This window comes from Mesoplodon bidens (assembly GCF_964165515.1).
Source record: "Mesoplodon bidens genome assembly, chromosome: 1".
In the NCBI taxonomy this organism is placed as follows: Eukaryota; Metazoa; Chordata; class Mammalia; order Artiodactyla; family Ziphiidae; genus Mesoplodon; species Mesoplodon bidens.
The window spans coordinates 189,461,348-189,481,151 of NC_138176.1; the positions used below are offsets into that span (position 1 = coordinate 189,461,348).

The window sequence follows — 19,804 nt, forward strand, 5'->3', positions numbered from 1 at the left end:
TGGACAGGAAGGTGGATATTATGGCCTGGCTGAACACACACATCCATGAAGCTCCCACTTCCAATGGCAACTGAGGTTCTGGTCCAGATGAGTATAGCATGAGCACCCAGGTCTAAACAAAAGTGAATGGCTTCACAAACACCACAGACTTGTAATTATAAAAACTTAACAGTGCATCTTTATAATTTTATATATTCTTATGGAAAGAAGAAGGCCCTCCCATCTCCATCAAAACACTTGTTTTTATAATGCAACTGTTAATGTTTAGAAGTTCCTTAGGCAGAAATCTCTTAACAGCAACACATACTCTTGTGGTAGAGATATAATCTTTACAAATTTGACTTCAGAGAGTCAAAGACAGTAACAGACAGAAGAGCTAGTTTTATACTTGAGCAGAAATTTATTTCATCTTATGTTGAACTGTGACCCAACCCCTTTACTTTTCATGAATAGATCAAAAATGTTTATCTTTGTATGTCTAAGTCAGTTATATGGGAAATATGATAGACTTTTCATCATCTAGAGCCCTGCCAACTAGCTGTTTGTATGTGAAAAGCAAGCACAAATTTATATCTCCATCTAAAGATATGGTCTATCTTATTAGCTCTTACATATACACAAGAAAATATATAACTCATTACATTTTTATTTTATATTTTAAAGGAAAAAACCTTTGGAAACAGCTTCTGCTTAGCAACCTTGGATGCAAATATGGATTCAACTGATCTTAAATTGTGGCTACTGATTAGATAAAATGAAATACTGTAATTGCCAAGTTACTGTTAACATATACTAGTAAATACATAAGCTCCTTCTAGAAAGTTTGTATATGGCCTTGTCATTGAAAAATAATATCATACATGAACAATCTTAAAAAAAGTTATTATTTTTAAGTTGCCTAAATTGAAATCAAATTGAGATAATAATAAAGGTATAACCATAAAAGTTAAAACGTTAAGAAACATACTGAAATAGAGCCATCTCCCACTTCCACAGATTTACTGTTACCTGCATGGTATTTCCAATAGGAGCCCCAGGGGCACCTTCAATATTCGGCTTTGAAAAAGACGGAGGCATGCCTGGTTGACTGAGGGGTTGCTGTATGCCGTGGAAAGGCTGGCCACCTGGAAGGTGTGGCTGTGGGAATGAAGCTTGGCTTGATAGTGGTACTGGAGCTGAAGGCTGTTGCTGCAGCATCTGTGACTGGGGGTCACCCAAGGGGTTCATGATTGGTGATGTGATGGGAACAGGAGGCGTAAAGTTCTCAGGCATCTTTTAAAAGAAATAAAAGGCACCAAGAGTAAGGAAAAAAACGGGATGATGACAACATTTACTCGGCTTTAAACAAGGGAGTTAGCCATTTGTAGCAACATGGATGGACCTAGAGATTATCACACTAAGTGAAGTAAGCCAGAAGGAGAAAGACAAATACCATATGGTATCACTTATATGTGGAATCTAAAATATGACACAGATGAACCTATCTATGAAACAGAAACAGAATCAGGGACAGAGAGAACAGACTGGTGGTTGCCAAGGGGGTTGGGGGAGAGTTGGAATGGGAGGGTGGGATTAGCAGATGTAAGCTTTTACATATAGAATGGATAAATAACAAGGTCCTACTGTACAGCACAGAGAACTATATTCTATATCCTATGATAAACCATAATGGAAAAGAACATATTTAAAAAAGAATGTATATACACATACATGTATAACTGAATCACTTTGCTGTACAGCAGTAATTAACACAACACTGTAAATCAACTATACTTCATTAAAAATTTTTTAAAAATAAGGGAGTTAGACTATTCCATGGTTAAAAAAATTTTTTAAGTAACAGTAGAACACTTTTTAAAATGAAATTTTATGCAGAATTCTAGAGAAAAACACAAAAGTAAAGCTAATCTGGTTAAGAGGGCTGGGAGCTCAAACCTGGACCTTTGTTTCCCCTTTACCTTCCACACTTATCTCATAATGGGCCAAAACCATGGTGTTTTTGAAAGAGGATGTCAAAGTCTGGAGAATTATATCTAGCCATACTGGGACCAGATATGCCAAATATGTGTTTGTTTAATGTGATCAGATGTAATACCTTTTTCCTAGATCCTTAAGTGATACCTACTTAGTGATCCATCACACTCAAAGTAGTAGATTAAATTTCTGATTATCAGTGACCTCATTTGGGGGGGGGGTTGCTCATTTAGTATCTCCCAATTTTATATTCTGGCCTCTCATTACTACACTTGGGGGACAGAAATCACTAGGAGTAAAAAAAAAAAAAAAAATGGTTGGGGTAAAAGAAGAATCTTAAGTTATGCTCTAACAGCTCTCAACAGTTATTAACATCTAAATGATGCTTAACTACAAGGCTATTTCGTTTCATATTATATGTGATAGACAAAAATAGTCCAAAATATAATTACAAATCATGATTACCCTTAGAACCCAAAACCAAAGTAACTCCTAAAAAAAACCCACTTGAGAAGCATGAAATTTTGTTTCCTACTCTTTGAAAAAGATCTGCTGAGAATTCACATCTTGTTTTTTAAAAAGGGTTTAATTCATATCACCATACTATTTTGTACTTTCTTTCCTTCCCTTCATGGATTAGAAGATGTAAGTTGAAATACACATATTAAGTATATCAGTCAGTCAGCTTTGCCTTTAAAGGAACAGTGAAGTGTGGTGTGCTTCAGGTGGCTACATGATTCACAGGACACCTGTAGGCAACTGAACAGACATCTTTTTCTAGTACCTTCTTCTTTTTGGGTACTCTGTTCAAAGCTGGAGGATCATTCCAACCATTCTGAGAACCTATAACAGATAATAGAGGGCATTTTCCTTTAGAATCCTGAAAAGAAGATAACTAAATTGTATTCATCATATAATACCTTCAAATTTTACTTTCACCCTGAGATAACTGTCACAAAAGTTTTACCAGCTGAGCTGCTGGGATCACTATGTAGCCCTGGACTCTCAAACTCATTACCTTTAATAATCACAGGGCCTTGGCTTAGAAAGCAGCATATCTTGACATTATTTCCTTTTAAAGTGAAAGAGTTGTACTAAACTTAAGGACAGTGAAGTTTTTATGTCTATATTGGTATATAAGCTTCAAACAATTCTCTCCTAATAAAGAAAAAATAAATCACCTGAGTCTGCTAAAAAAAAAAAACGCTTCTGATATATTCAACACACACAAAAAGAATAAAAGTAGCAATCTCCTATTTCCTCAGAGAGCAATGCAGCATACCCAAATCATCCACATGGTAGAAACACTGTTAAAAAAACAAACAGAGCCCAACTATGCAACACCAGTATGCTTTATCACCTTTGCATTAAGAACAACCTATAAAGTAGAAAAAGGCATCAAATATCTGTGGTAAGATTTTTTTTTCATACCACACACACACACACACACACACACACACACACACACACACACAAGTTCCAGGCTGGCGGCAGATAGAAAATTAAACGACTGTCACTCTAGGAAACTTCCTCCCCCCCACAAATCTCCCCAAACCGGTCATCTCTAAGTGAGAAATGAACATGAGTAGCAGAACTCATTAAGGTACTTAATGCCTGTACCTTTAAAAAAATGTGTTTTAAAACATCTTTATTGAATGCCTGTATCTTTAAAGAAAAAAGGACTAAACATGCCAGAGATAGAATAATTACTAAATCAAAATAGAATCATTTTACATCTTATTAAGTTTTGTGTATGTGTATATGTAAAAGCAAAAATTAATTAAACATTCTTCTTTCAATAAATTAAACATTCTTTCAGTATTTTACTTTTGCTTGTTTTATTGATATCCACGATATTAAATCACAACAAAATTGCTTAGCAAACCAAAGAACATAATGTCATAGAAATTTTTTAAAAACAAGATCTTCTCCTAACCAGCATGCACTCATTTGCCTTGATTTTAAAAGTAGAATTAATTTTCTACAAGGTGACTAGGAGACAGAATGCCAAATGAGCCTCAAACATTCAAGAGCTAATCACAAAATATTAAACCACATGCTGCTATTTGCTTAACAAATCCTTAAAGTTCTCATTATACACAGACTAATCATTCAAATCTCTCCCATCACCTTCTAATCTTTCTTATATCTAAGACAATCTTGGTATAGCCTTGTCTTTCAGTCTATATAAAATAGACAACTTTTATGATTCAAGATCATTTGTGTCACTATGTTAATTCAATCAGTTCTAAGATTTGATCAGATTTAGGATATTATCAACTTTAAAGTTCACATGCATAATTGTGAATATCCATTCATTAGAGTCAGTGATTCAAAGATTTCCAAAGATATATTTTGTAACTAATTCACCTTCCAACATAGATGCCTGGTCTTGCATAGACTGATTTTCTGTAGACAAAATGTAAAAGTCACTTAAACAGTATTATCATCGAAGACATTCTAAACTCCACTTATTTTTTTTTTTGGAATTTTGGAATTTTATTTTATTTATTTTTTATATAGCAGTTTCTTATTAGCTATCCATTTTACACATATTAGTGTATATATGTCAACCCCAATCTCCCAATTCATCCCACCACCACCACCCCTACCCCACCACTTTCCCCCACTTGGTGTCCATATGTTTGTTCTCTACATCTATGTCTCTATTTCTGCCCTGCAAACTGTAAACTCTACTCATTTTATAATTGTTTCTCCTCCCTCCATCAACCCCAAGAAAGAACAAACTAATTTTATAAGGGAATAAAACTTCCTTTTTTAATCAAGTCACGTGAAATGGTTTCTATCTAATTAAGAAAGTGATCAGTTTGTGGGCAAAGTTAACTCATTTAAATGTGTCAGATACAATTAACTCTTAAACACTACTTTTTTCTCTCACTGTGCCAGCTGTCTCTTTTAAGAGAAAATTTTATTCCTTCCTATTTAAAACAACATTATTTCCCTAATTGTTTGCACAGATTATTTTTCTACTATTTGATCAATGAAGCTCAGTAATATCATGGTGCGGGGAGGGCTGAGAGCACTTTCTAACATATTATAACTGTGTCCATTTTAGTATTTTTTAAAGCTGTGAATCCAAATCAGTTGAAGATCTTGTAAAAATGCAGATTCTAATTCACTAGGTATAGCGTAGGGCCTGAGATTCTATTGCTTCAGCCAGCTCCTAGGTAATGCCAATGCTGCTGGTCCAAATCCTCTTTAAGTAGTAGGGTTTTAAAGAGAAATGGGAGGATTTCTACATTGTCGTGCAGACTTCAACGCTACATTGTTAAAGATAATAAGCATGTTAGACAATCTTAACAAGGAGGTGCTACTTTACTGCTGGATTTGGGAGGCCCCAAGGATCTGCATTCTGGAGGAACTGTAATTTCTGGGGTCACACTATGAGTATGAGCATAAATGGGAACAGGCCCAGTAAATATGTAACCATCCCATATGGTCTTTTCTATAAGAATATACAGATTTGCAGACTGTTTAGCACAAATCTTCCAGAAATCACTACTTCTTTTAAAAGAACTGAAGTTTCTGGCAGTGGACAAGAGGAAAGAAGGCTGAGAACTAATACAGCAATTCCAAAATTGTCAGAAATTCAGGATTGGTCCAGGCCCAGCCTCCAATCAAAAGCATGCAGTGTAGATACATCATATGAACATACAACTTACGGGAATTCAACTATCTTCACTTGGGTAGAGAGGAATCAAGAGACTATAGCATTAACTAGTGAGTTCAATTCAGTTTGAGCTCTACTCAAGAAGCACATGCACACACAGACAAGAAGACCATGTGAAGAAGGAATAGAGATTGGAGTGATGCATCTACAAGCCAAGGAACACCAATGATTGCCAGTAACCACCAGAAGCTGAAGAGGCAAAAAAGGATTCTTTCCTAGGAAATTCAAAAGGAACATGACCTGTCAATACCTTGATTTCAGACCACCTTGATTTTAGCCTTCAGAGCTGTGAGAGGATAAATTTCTATTGTTTGAAGCCACCTAGCTTTTAGCAACTTTTTACATCAGCCCTAAGAAACCAATACATATGTTTAAAGGATTGTAAGAACAAAATAATACAAAAACAAAGAAGAATATGCAACAGATATCATATGTGGCCTGCAAAGCCTGAAATATTTCCTGGCTGGCCCTTCAGGAAAAGTTTATGTACCCTTGCCTTAGAGGCTTATGTTAAAACTTTCAGTGGGTGGGTCCATAGCAGCCTTCCATCTAGGGATAACTTGTCCTTACTACTAACGGTTGACCCTTCTGGGATCTCCTCTCCAAGCCCCAGGTGATGAATAAGCAAGCTCTGCTCAGCTGGTTCAATACTTCTCTGCCCCAGGTGAGTTCTTTGCATAGCCTTGTGTAATCTCAGCCTATACCTGCATGGTTTAGTAGTCAGTTGACTCAATGGGATGCCTGTGCATGCCTGTGGAACTCTGTTTTGCAACTTACAGACACCTCACTCAGCCTCTCCGAATTCTGATCACCTCAACTTAGGGGGATGGTCAGGCTCTGTTTGGGATCCATACCTCTGCTCCCTGGTCTGGAATGTGACATCCAGCAGGGTATAAGTGTATAAGGCTCAAAGCAATCCTGTGCTATTTCCTGTCCAATATCTGCAAATATTTTAAAATATATTTTTGCCCAGTTTTGGACTGCAGAATGTAAATCCTGACCCTGTTGCTTGATCATATTTGGAAGTAAAAGCCCACTAAAAGATAAAAGCCCACTTAGATTTTATCTTTATTCTTTTAAATGTTGGCCAGTATATTTGCGTTTAATAAGAAGAGTTAAGCATATGATCCATGTCTTAACCTGGGATATTATAAAACTTCTTCCCTGTCTAATGCCAGAGTGCCTATTTAGTTCTGTAAAACTCATCAATAGCCCAATCCCAGATTGTCTGTTTGATGTAAAAGGTGACTTTCTAGGGAAGGACAGAAACCTGTCTCCTAAAACCATACTTTATAACAATGCAGATCTGTTATAGGCTAATCTTCCAACCAAGAAAAAAAAAAGTATTTTATAAAAAATCCAAGAGATAAGACCAACACTATATTTTTGCTTTTTCTTTTTTTCGACACATAAGATGTCTACAATTCTTTGTTTTCTACATAATCAAGTTTCTGATGTTTGAGAGAGGCCCCAAATTATCCAATGCAATAGTGTATATAAATGGAGTCAGAGAGTTATATGCAGTTATAAACTCCCAAAACAAATTAATTAGTAAAATAAGTAAATCATTTCAAAATATTACATTAGTTCTTGGAAGCCTTGCTACAACCGTCTGCTTATATATAAAGACAAATAAGAAGGAAAATATACCAAAACTTATACAGCAAAAGCAGTTCTAAGAGGGAAGTTTATAGTAATAAACAGCTACATTAAAAAAGAAGAAAGGTCTTAAATAAACAACCTAATTTTATACCTTAATGAATTAGAAAAAGAAGAATAAGCTAAGCCCAAAGTTAGCAGAAGAAAGTAAATAATAAATCTTGGAGCAAAAATGCATGAAATAGACACTAGAAAAACAATAGAAAAGTGGAAAAAATTTAGTTTTTTGAAAAGACACACACAGTTGGCAAACCCTTAGCTAGACTAATCAAGGGGAAAAAAAGAGAATATTCAAATAAATTTAATCAGAATTAAAGAGGGGACATTACAACTGATGCCACAGAAATAAAAAAAAAAGATTATAAGCGACTCTTGTAAATAATTTTTTGCCAACAAATTGGACAACCTAGAAGAGATAGATAAAGTCCTAGAAACAAACAACCTCTCAAGACTGAATCATGAAAAAGTAGCAAGCCTGAAAGACCAATAACAAATAAGGAGATTGAACCAGCAATTAAAAACTTCTTAACCAAGAAAACCTCAGGACCAGATGACTTCACAGTCACAAGTATTTAAAGAAAAGTTAATACCAATCCTTCTTAAACTCTTCCAAAAAAACTGAAGAGGGAACATTTCCAACTCATTTTGTAAGGCTAGCATCACCCTGACACCAAAGCCAGACAAAAACATGAGAAAAGTACACACCAATAACCCTGATGGGCATGGATGTAAAAACGTCAACAAAATATTAACAAACTGTGCTCAGCAGCACATTAAAAGGATCATACACCATGATCAGGTGGGATTTATTCCTGGAATGCAAGGATGGTTCAACATAAGCAAATCAATCAATATGATACACCACATTGACCAAATGAAAGATAAAAAGCACATTATCATCTCAATAAATGCAGAAAAAGCATGTGACAAAATTTGATACTCTTTCATGCTTTTATACAAAACTATAACTAACTGATTCCTTGTCTTTAAAAAAGGTGAGTTAGCGACAATGAAACATTTTCTAAATAATTACAAGATAGAAATCTAATAGCTCTACAACTCTTTTGCATTTGTTCATATAGAAGAATGGTACACAGAGTTTATCTTTCTCACAATATTATTACCAATTGAGTTTCTCAGGAAAACATACTTTCTCCATTTTTTTTTTTTTAATGAAAGCTTTTCCTCCCAGCCCCATACCATCATATGTTATATTCTTTAAAACCTTGGGAAAATAAAGAGGAAAAAAATATATGTTCTTTTCACTTTAAATACATCTACTGTTAATTTTTGGTATGTATAGCTCCTTATTGTTGTTGTCTCTTTCCATCTCTCTGGCTCTCTTTATCTTTCCGTCTCTTTAGACACACAAACACACACACATTGTATTAGTTACTGTTCTTTGAGGAAACAAATAGAATAAAAAAAAAAAAAAAAAAAGAAGCACATGCCCCAGAGAAACTGTGAGGTGGGAGAACTAATCCCACAGTTTGAAATTTCACTGTATGGAGCTAAGGATAGATGTTTTTCATACAATATGGCTTCTAACCACAAGCAACTTCTTCATGAGGGCTTAACTGAAGAAAGGGGTGATCACGGATTACTGACTCTAAGTGATTTCTTATTTTTGTCTTAAATGATGACTTTACAATTTAACTCCCCATGCAAGATATGACCTCATAGCACTACAGTTAATAAACCCCTGGGAGTCACTGTGCGTGCATTATGACAGAGGACAGACCTGATTTGCAACTACTGATGTACTCTCTAGCACCAGACTTCAGCTTCTGGGCTGAGGGGGACAATATACAGTCCATCCCCAGGATCTACATCTGCAGATTCAACCAACTAAGGATCATTCAGGAAGGAAAAAAATCCAAAGTTCCCAAAAGCAAAACTTGAATTTGCTCCAAGTATTTACACAGCATTTACACTGTATTGGGTATTATTAGCAATCTAGACATAAAAGTATATGTGTGTAGGTTATATGCAAATACTACGCCACATTATATAAAGGACTTGAGCATCCTTGGATTTTGGTATTGGGGTGGGGCAGGGGGGAGGCGACGGTGGGAAAAACCTAAAAGTACTGGAGGTACCCTGGCCTTGATTGGTTTTTTCAGGGAGCAGTCTCAACAACATGTCTCCTCTCTAGCCCTATGAAACGTGGGAGCAGAAGGTGAGACCAGTTTTTCCTCTAACCTCTCATGGCAGTGATCATAGCCTTGGATATTAAAGCCTGAGGGGATATCCTAATTTCACCAACTATTAGCAGCACAAAAAAGTATGTGGAACAATTTCACATGACCCTTTGGTAGAATGACACCAAAGTTATAATGAAATCAAATTAAATGGAAAGTTCCGAGTAAAACTGCATGAAATAAGAAACAAAAAGATTTTCAACAAGAACATATAGCCAGTTGGCTATCCCTCATAACTTGAGGGTAGGCTGCTTGTTGAATTGAAAATAACGATTTGTACAATAATCAAAGTTCCCACCAAAATATATGCCTAACTGGCCCCTCCTAACCTCAAACCATGTAATATATTTAGCAATATGTTTTATTTCAGCCCAGAAAATCCTTGTTCAAATCTCTAATCAATTTAACAGTTTTATCTTAGCTATGATTCTAACCCCTCAATAGTTTTGCTTTTATATCTTTAAGTTGTTTAAATATGACTTTTTAAAAACACAATTAAATTGACCTCTACTTTATGGAGACACTTTAATCGCAACACTAGGTAAAGCAAACTAAGTGAAGAACTTGAATATCTACAGGAGACAGTATTATGGGGGTTCATTATAGATGTGCAAAATGATACTCTTGGTCAGTATTTTTAAAAAAACATAGCACAGTCTAATCTTGTACATAATTCTCTCATAAAACTAGTAAGGGAAGATAATCTCTTTTACCTTTTCAAAAAACCTTAAAAATGGGCATAAATCTCTTTCTTACTCTCTTTTTAAACATGACAATGACTTTAAAGAACATTGAAAAATGGTTTGTGGTGTAATATTAAGTAGTAAGATGTAAATTATGAGTGTATGTGGGAGTTATGATCTCAATTCTTTAAAAATGCATGCATACAATAAGATACTACTATCTTCACACCTATTAGAATGGCGAGAATTAAAAACAAAAACAAAAAAACAGAAAACAACAAGTGTTGGTGTGGATGTGGAGAAATTGGACCCTTACGCATTGCTGGTGAAAATGTAAAATAGTGTCACCACCTCAAAAAATTAAACACTGAATTACTATTTGATCCAGTAATTCCATTTCTGGGTATATACCCAAAAGAACTGAAACCAGGGACTTGAACAGATATTTGTATACTCGTGTTCATAGCAGCATTATTCATGACAGCCAAAATGCCCATGTGCAGGTTAATGGTTAAACAAATTGTGGTATATACACAGAGTGGAATATTACTCAGCTTTAAAAACGAAATTCTGATACACGCTGTAATATGGATGAATCTTAAAGACAGTGAAACAGCCAGTTACAAGAAGAAAAAACTGTATGACTACTTATATGAGGTACCTAGAATACATACATAGAGACAAAGTAAAACGGTGGTTACCAGGGGCTGGGGAAGACGGGGAGTTTTTAATGGCTACATATTTCAGTATGGGATGACAAAAAAGTTCCGTAGTTAGTGGTGATGATTGTACAATAATGTAAATGCACTTGATGTCACTTAAAAATGATTAAAATGGTAAATTTTGTTATGTATATTCAACGTTAAAAGAACTTTAATACATGCATACCTACATATATGTGTGCATATATGTGTACGAGGGAATAAATACACCTAAATTATTAGTGGTTATATATGGGTGGCAGAATTACAGATAATTTTAATTTTATTCTCTATACTATTTGAGGTCTTTCAAAATCCTACAGTAAAAAATTAATAAAAATCAAGGGAAAATTAACTTAAAAACTGAATATGGCATGTCACTGGATTCTGGAGACCCTTATCCACCTTAGTGTAGGGATTAGTCCTCCACATGGTCTTTAGGGAAGGAAGAGAGAAGCGCTTGGTCTCACATACAGAAGTGGAGTTGCTACCATCCTTACTTGAATCTCACTTCTCACTGGGAACCTTCTCAAGGTGTCCTTGCATAATGGTAGGATCTAGGCACTGGCTAAGATACTTTCAGTGGATTCACAGAAAAATATTAGTGCCAATGGTATGGAGACTTTTGGCTAAAAGAGAATTTGAGACGGAGAGAAAAGAGCATCCTTGTTAATCATATACCTCCCCCTTCCCCATTAGCCTCACACGTCACATTTTAAAAAAGGCATCACAAAATTAAAAATTTAAATTTAGAGAGAATGAATCCTTAAGGTCATTTTCCAATGACACGAGATAAAACAGATTTATCCAAAGAAAAATAAGGAAGGCTATCATGCTCCTTTTCTTTGTTTAAAGGGTTAAAAACCAGGTACTTATAGTTTGACTATGGAATGTTTATGAAAATTAAAAAAATTTTTTTCAGCACAGTTTCACAAAAATATGCAATATTATGCCCCTTCAAGACTCTTCTATGTGAAGGAGCACAAGACCATATATATATATATATATATATATATATATATATATATATATATATATATATATATATGTATATGTATACACCCCAATTAAATTTTCCATTGTTTAATGAAATCAATACTGTTTACTCAAAAACAGCTTCATGAGAGCTTGTCATTTTATCAGAAAATTTTTCTAAGTAAACTTCTTGGGCCTTCACATTTGAAAGTGCTCTCCCTTAGTAACAAGTATACATTAAACCAGGGACACACACTAAAAAGGTGGGGGGATACAAGCAGTATCTTACTTATCCTGGACAGTAAAGCTGGGAAAACTTCCTGCTTTTTGTGCTGCCACCACTGAAACATGTTGCACTATACTAACTTAGGCTGTTAGCACTTTATACCTAGAACTTGGAGATAGCCTGTCTTCCTTGCCTCTGATTCTGCCATGCTGCCCACAATCTGTTTTGCAGAACCATCTCCAGATTAACCTCCCTAAAGTACCACTTTGACCATGCCTCTCAGTAGTTCAAACTCCTCCACTAGAAATTTTCTTCTTACTGTATGAAGTATAAATTTCTTGCCCTGACATTTTATGTTTTCCAAAATTTGGCCCAAATACAAATTTTATGTTCCAACTTACAACAAAGCTATGTGCTGTTCACTAGAAATAGAAATGTACTGTACTTTTCTGCCTTCCTACCTGTGCCTAGAATAATTCTGATTACAGACTGAACAGGTTCTCATTAAGAATTTACTGAATGAATGTTTTGATGATTGCAACATGAGTTTCTCTGAGCAGTGGGCACATAATTTTGTGGTTCACTAATAGTTACAGGGCTTGAAAATCCTAGTGTCTATCAAGAAGAGTCCACTGGACAAGTGGAATTTCCAAGCCCCGTAGAAAACCATGATATAATAATCTAAGACATATTAGAACAAAGATAAAACTTTTAGTCACAGTTATCTGTATAACCTAAGCAAACTTTTTAGGGAATCAAAAAATAAAAATAAGGTAAAGCTCTAACTGTTAATTAAAGTACAGGGACTACTAACATGCAAGAGGTAACAAAGCAGCTAGCTTAGTGCATGCTGAGTATTGAAAAATGTACGGCTTCATCTTCCTATTAGTTGCTCTGCTTCTCAGCCAGGTTAGAACACTGTTACTTTGTACGTAAGCAAAGACTTTATTATACGGCCAAATGCCCTTTAGCTTAAGGAGGAAAAACATACCCATGCAAATATTTAACTTAGAAGATGAAGTAACAAATGCTTAAAGTAGTGATGCTAAATGTTTCTGTAATTCCAACACTGACAGCTATTTCTACTCGTTTCATCAGGACTAGACTATCTGGTAAAGAAGAATGAACATGGGCTCTGAAGACTGAGAGACTGGGGTATCTCAGTTGTATCTCAACTTGGAGACTATCACTGTGCAATCATGAAAACATTATACATAACCCTAGGAAACTCAAGCTTCCTCACGGCAATTTTTTAAAAAAATAATTATTCCTATTTCTCATGGTTATGAGAAATAAGAACATACATGGCAGTGCTGGTACATGTCCAATGTATGTTCAATAAATGATAATTCACTTTCCTACTTCCCTGTACCACTTTCTTATGTGGGGATTTACTTGAATCCATCTTTCACTCAAGCTATTACCCAACTATTCAGAACATATATTGTTTTCACTCATCCAGATTTTAAAAGGTAATTTTTTGAACTCTACAATTTAATTAACACTCCTCTCTAAATATCAACCTATTGAAATATCTGTATTGAAAATTATACAAATTTTATTTGTGCAGTAAAGGCTGATACATATTGTGTGTATGATTTTTGGTACTTTGGACTTTAATATTATATATCAAAGAAGAGAGAAGGAGATATATGTATAATTCTGGATCCATAAGACTTCCAAGAAAAACAATACTTCCTCAATAAATCCTATTATATGATCAGTGTTTTCAGTTATTAAAGCTACTACTTAGCAGATAAAAAGAGAACAACATATACTGGACTTCCAGGAACAACTTCAGTATTAGAAAGCAAGACTCACTCCTGTTTTGCCCCTCTAGTTTAAAACCATCAATTATAATCTGAAAGGGAAACTATTTTCAAATACCCTTAGTAACAAGTATACATTCAACAAGGGACAAAAAAAAAAGGAACAGAGCTCTAGTTTTTTTTTTTTTTTTTTGCGGTACACGGGCCTCTCACTGTTGTCTCTCCCGTTGCGGAGCACAGGCTCCGGATGCGCAGGCTCAGCGGCCATGGCTCACGGGCCCAGCCGCTCCGCGGCATGTGGGATCTTCCAGGATCAGGGCATGAACCCATGTCCCCTGCATCGGCAGGCGGACTCCCAACCACTGCACCACCAAGGAAGCCCGAGCTCTAGTTTTGAGCGATGTGTTATCACAGCTAACTTTGCAGTCATAGTCCCCAAATGCTTTCAATGTACTAATGCATTCAATCTCTTCATAAGCTTATCAGTACATACTATTACTATTATGAGGAAACTGAGGCTTAAAGTTAAGTAACTTATTCAAGGTCACAAAACTAGAAAGGAGTGAAGCTGTGATACAAACACAGGAAGTCTGATTCCGAACTCTGAATTCTTTACTATGTTAGTGGTTCTTGCCCTGATTCATTGATCCGTTTTTGTAATACATACTTCTGAGGTCCCTTTTACAGTCCTAACATGAAATTCAGATAATATTACCCACTTATAAAAAATTAATATAATGCTTTAATTGTAACATGAAAGATAAAAAGAATTTATAAAATGTGTACTTACTATAAAAATAATTTTAAATTATGATTTTAATTAGAAAATTTCAGGCAGAACTACACTGCCAACAACAACAAAAATGCATAGAAATTTCCAAAATGTTTGTGAGGGTAGAATTGTCCTAATGGAGAGGATCCCTGCACTACTGTATACTTTCTGCTGTCTTAGAGATTCTGTTAGAGTTGCATTCTTTCACTTTTTTCCTTTCAATACACATGTCAAGATCCTTGCTCACCTTTACAAACAAACATAATTACAAAATCTGTACAGCCTCATTTCTTAAAATCTGAAAATTCAGGAGAACACAGGGCATCGTTTTACTCTGGCAAAGAAATTAGTGTCAATTAAATCTAGTTCCAACCACCACGTATCTGGCCAACTAATTTCTTACCGCTTATTTTAAATTCAATGGCAGATTATATACTCTTACCCTTTTAAAGCTCTAAAGCTTTCCTCATTTAGCAACTAAAGTTCATTATGGGAAAATCACACTTTTAGAAATAGTTTTAGAATTTGTTATACAATTAAATCAATACCTCACATTGCCCAGTTTACAGTTAGAAATAATTCCCCTCCATCCACCCACGTGATCACGAAAAAATAAAAGAGAGAGCCAAACTAAGTCCCTTTCAAGCGCAGACCTGTTCTCTGGGATGCAGGCAGCTCGCCGGCAGCAGGCAGTGTACCTGTTGCTCCAGGAGGCAGCGCATAAGCTGAAGATGACGGTGGAGCTCCTGGTCCGCCATGCTGGAAGGATGCTCCAGAGGAAGGGGGAGGAGGGAAAGAGGCAGTGGAGCTGGAGGTAGGTGGAGAGGCCTGGTGCTGTGCTGTGTACAGTTGAGACTGCCCAGAATAGGAAGAAGCAGAAGATATGTACGGGGTGTTAGGGTAAGCGTTTGAAGCAGAAGGAGCAACAGGCTGCTGAGGTCGATACACTGCTGACCCCCCTGTTCCGAAGGAATACTGCTGGGCTGGTTGATAAGCTACACCAAGGAGAAGAAACAGAAATTTTAATCAGTTACAAATTTATTCAGACAGCAACAGAAAACCAAAGTTATCTCATTCTATGGAAATTATTTTCAATTCTTCTAATAATAAGCTACAACCAAACATTACCCACTTAAAACACGTTATGCTTTTGATAGTCTGGATGCCCTAACTATACCAAAAGTCGCTGGATCCAGTCTTTGAACCCTGCCATCTCCAGACTGCTGCTGGCTATGAAAATCTTTGAGTCATCAGACCCAAGAACCAGAAGACTGACCCTTTTCTGAGATGTCCTGTTCCTGTGAAGACTGCAGTGACACTTACTAGCCATCAGATGGAGCCATGCAGTAATTACACATCCAAAGCAGTCCCCTTTACAGTAAAAGTTAAGGGAGCTTGGAGGCAGCTCAAGACCTCTTCCACCATAACAACTGTAGGGAGAGCACTATTGTTATGAATCAGATACCTTCTCCAACATCTAGTAAAATCATCAGCTACTCAAATTCTGGATTTGAACACAGTTCCAGATTAATAAGCAACTCTGTATGATCCCTGACAAGACAATTAATATATTTCTTACACTGCACAAAGTTGGTTAGTAAGCAGACAGCCAACTAATGTTTTAATGCAAAGACCTGAACCCAGATACCATTACCTTTTGTGTGACCATGGGCAGAATATGAACCTCTGCAGAGGGAATCTAACAGAACTGTGCTCATTCTACTCTGAAGACAGCACTTTCACGCTGAGCACTGAGTGAAAAGCTGTATCAAATTTGTACTCATGGTAAGTAAGAACACCCATCTTATGAGCACAGAACATGCTCATTAAGATTAGTTCTTGCTAGGTAACATCCTCTTGTTTTATAGTAGTTGTTCAGTCATATAATTGTCCACTCTGAGATTTGCATTTTTTTTTTTTTTTTTTTTTTTTTTCTTTTTGCGGTATGCGGGCCTCTCACTGTTGTGGCCTCTCCTGTTGCGGAGCACAGGCTCCGGATGCGCAGGCCCAGCGGCCATGGCTCACGGGCCCAGCCGCTCCGCGGCATATGGGATCCTCCCAGACCGGGGCACGAACCCGTATCCCCTGCATCGGCAGGCGGACTCTCAACCACTGCGCCACCAGGGAGGCCCTGAGATTTGCATTTTTGCTTATTTTAAATTTTAAAATAGAGGTGATGTTTTACTTTGCAAGTGTAAATAGTTTCTTAAAAAAAATGAAAGCCAATAGGGGAAAGGTCATTATTATACATTTGTCAAAATTCACAGAGTGTCTGACACCAAGAGGGAAGCCTAAGATAAACTACTCCGAGCGAAACTGGTGAGTCAGTGTAGGCTCACTGACTGTAACAAATGGACCACCGTGGTGCACGATGTCTGTGGTAGGGAGGCTGTGCACGGAGGCAGGAGGTATACCGAGGCTTCCTGTACTTTCCACTCAATTTGCTGTGAGCCTAAAACTGCTCTAAAAAATAGTCTGTTTCCTAAAAAAATTAAATAAATGGAAGACGACAACAAATGTCCCTTGGAACCAATTTTCCAAAAATGGTTTGCATCATCTTGCCTAAAGGAAAAGAATATGTACCAAATAATTTCTAAAATTCTATCTTTTTATACCAAAATCATGGGACAACTGACTCTCTTTAACAGGCTCAGGAATAAGAGCCAACTTGTTCTGAATGGACTGACACAGGAGCTGTTTCCTAGCATGTTGATTCAGGATGCCTCCCAGGGAAACCATGCTTCGCTATAGCAAGGACTCAAGTCCCACACAGAATGGTTCTTTCTTTACTTATTAAAACTGATTTGATCATGGCTTTGGAGCTTCAAAGTAAACAGTTACTACACTAGATAAGACAAGACATGCTGCTGTGACAGGACTTCAGGGTCACACTACTTACGCTGTGGCTGTGGATAAGGTGGTACCTGGGTGTGCATATGACCGGGAGATGTGGGAAGCTGAGCTGTGGCAACATTTGGATTAACATTCCCATGCATTAGGAAGCCTGGAGGTGGAGGATTTTCTCCCTAGGAAATGAGAATATGGTAAAAAGGAGGATTACATTTGGAACCAAGAATCTTACCAGATGGATTTATAATATTTGAAATGGAATTAAAAAAAAAAAAACTTTGTGTAAAAAAATTGCATTTCGTGCATACTATCTTCTTCAAGACACATTTTCTGAGCAACACATTTTGTGTGATTTAAAGATTAGACAGGTCCCAAGTAATAATAGCAATGAATGGCAAGAGATGCTAACAGCCTCATAAAATAGGGTCTATGATATTTATAGTAAGTCACTAGGATTTTCCATCTCTACTGAAGTCCATCCACGACTAATGCTTCAGAAATATTAGGTATAAATGCCAAAAGGAGATATTAAATTCTCTACGATGTTAAAAAAAAAAAAGAAGAAGAAGAGGAGGAGGAAGAAGAAGAAAGGAAAAAATATTCAGTGAAATCAGATTTAAACCATTGATGAACCTTGGTTGATGTTTTTCTAGTTCAAGTCAATTTAGAACTGCAAAAGAAGAGGAGAGTAATAAGAAAATAAATTAATTGTGCTAAAAACTGCTTCTTGCATCCTAAAAGCACTAAAATGCAATAAGCAGATAGACAGATGGGGGGAGGGGAACTTAAGGAAGGTGGGTAGAGAATATATAACTATATATTTAGGTGAGCAGAATTCTGCTCAAAGAGGAATAATGAAGGATATACCTGTGTATCAGAGGGAGAGGCTGCAGGTGGATGGCTGGGAAGGGCGGTAGGAGTTTTGTTACTCCAGGTAGTGACAGTGGGGGCAATTCTAACCTGAATTGAACAAAGAAATACCAATCACAGAACATAAAACATGAAAATGTTAAAAGAAGAAAAAAAAAAAAACCCAACAGGCATTAATGGCCAGATGCAAAGCAAAAAATAAGAGCAGCAAGACAGCATACATTAGCCAGGCAATTGCTTTCAAGGTAGCTGGGATTCCAAAAGAAAAAAACACCTTTCATAAAAGAACAGGGGAAGGGAGGTAGTAGAAAAATCAATATGAAAACTAAATCAAAGCAGAAAGAACAATGCCGTTCAAGTGTCAAGAGTAAGTGGGAAAAGTAAGTTCTGTAAGTAGGGAAGGAAAGAAGACATTCCGGAAAAAAAAAAAAGGTAATTGAGTGAAAAAGTGATTTTTGAAGCACTAATTGTATTCATGCTACTATTAGATGTGTAAACATATTGCTATAAGCTCCCTTTTCCTGATTTCATTAGAGCCACAAAAATTATGTTAGTTCCGTATGAGGCTTAGAATCATACAATCAGAGCGTATTAAAGATCATCCAATCTAATCCCCACCCTTTACCATTGAGAAAATCAAGGCCCAGAGAAATGAAGGGGCTGGCTGAAGTCCATACAACTTGTTGATGATGGAGCTAGGACTGATTCTAGGTCTCCTGATTCCCAGGCCAGTGTTTGCTACACTATACCATGTTGCTTACCCTGGAGTCCAGAGGTTTTCAAAAAAATTTTTTTAAGCCATCAGGATATTTTTTGTCAAGTAAATCTTTGTAGAAGAAACTCTATCATATAAACAATTAACAGCAAAGATGTGCTGGTTGTAGTAGGAGGAGAATCCCCACTCAGTTGGCTTCCCTTTCAGAAATCCCTTTACTCCTGCCTATAAGCATGCCTTTAAAACCACAAGCCACTGTCCTCCTTCAACATATCATAAGCTTTAATCAAGAAAATCACTGTGTAATTTATGACTGAATTTGTTTTCCTTTTCTTAAAGTATGAGACTGCTAAGTCACAGTATAATAAAAGTCTTTCAAGGTTTTTACATTTTCCCAGAAAGATTAAACCCAAGGACATAAGGAGTAAATATTCTCTTCTCCCAATGTAGAGAACACCTTACTTCAGTGCCCTGACACAGCGAGGTCAAACTCAAGGTGCTTAGCTTAGGAGTTCCAATCCTGTTAACCATTAACTAGCCATGCTGACAAATTCAAGCTCTATGTCTTAAAACTCTGGTTAGTCGCTAGACTTCTCCACCTCTCAGTTTCCCAGCCATCACCTGATTTGCCCTATCCATGTCATAGACTTTCTAAGTCTAGCAACAAGAGTGGGGAATTTAGTTTTGTTTACCAATATACCCTCAACAGGGAGAATAA

The 19,804-nt window shown here is 36.5% G+C and overlaps 1 protein-coding gene across 19 annotated transcripts in view; it reads right to left on the minus strand.

The window, feature by feature from the left end:
* SEC31A (SEC31 homolog A, COPII coat complex component) overlaps positions 1 to 19,804 on the minus strand; it is a 67,559-nt gene that overhangs the window by 6,494 nt on the left and 41,261 nt on the right. For 6 of the 19 annotated variants that reach the window (XM_081241707.1, XM_081241690.1, XM_081241701.1 and 3 more), the window contains 6 exons: positions 18,369 to 18,461; positions 17,551 to 17,677; positions 15,305 to 15,646; positions 4,345 to 4,383; positions 2,759 to 2,817; positions 1,009 to 1,272 (listed from right to left, as the gene is read on the minus strand). In XM_081241707.1, coding sequence (XP_081097833.1) covers positions 1,009 to 1,272; positions 2,759 to 2,817; positions 4,345 to 4,383; positions 15,305 to 15,646; positions 17,551 to 17,677; positions 18,369 to 18,461 — 924 coding nt within the window. The remainder of the gene's footprint in view (positions 1 to 1,008; positions 1,273 to 2,758; positions 2,818 to 4,344; positions 4,384 to 15,304; positions 15,647 to 17,550; positions 17,678 to 18,368; positions 18,462 to 19,804) is intronic. The other 13 variants (XM_081241694.1, XM_081241691.1, XM_081241692.1 and 10 more) reach the window with 8 other exon arrangements.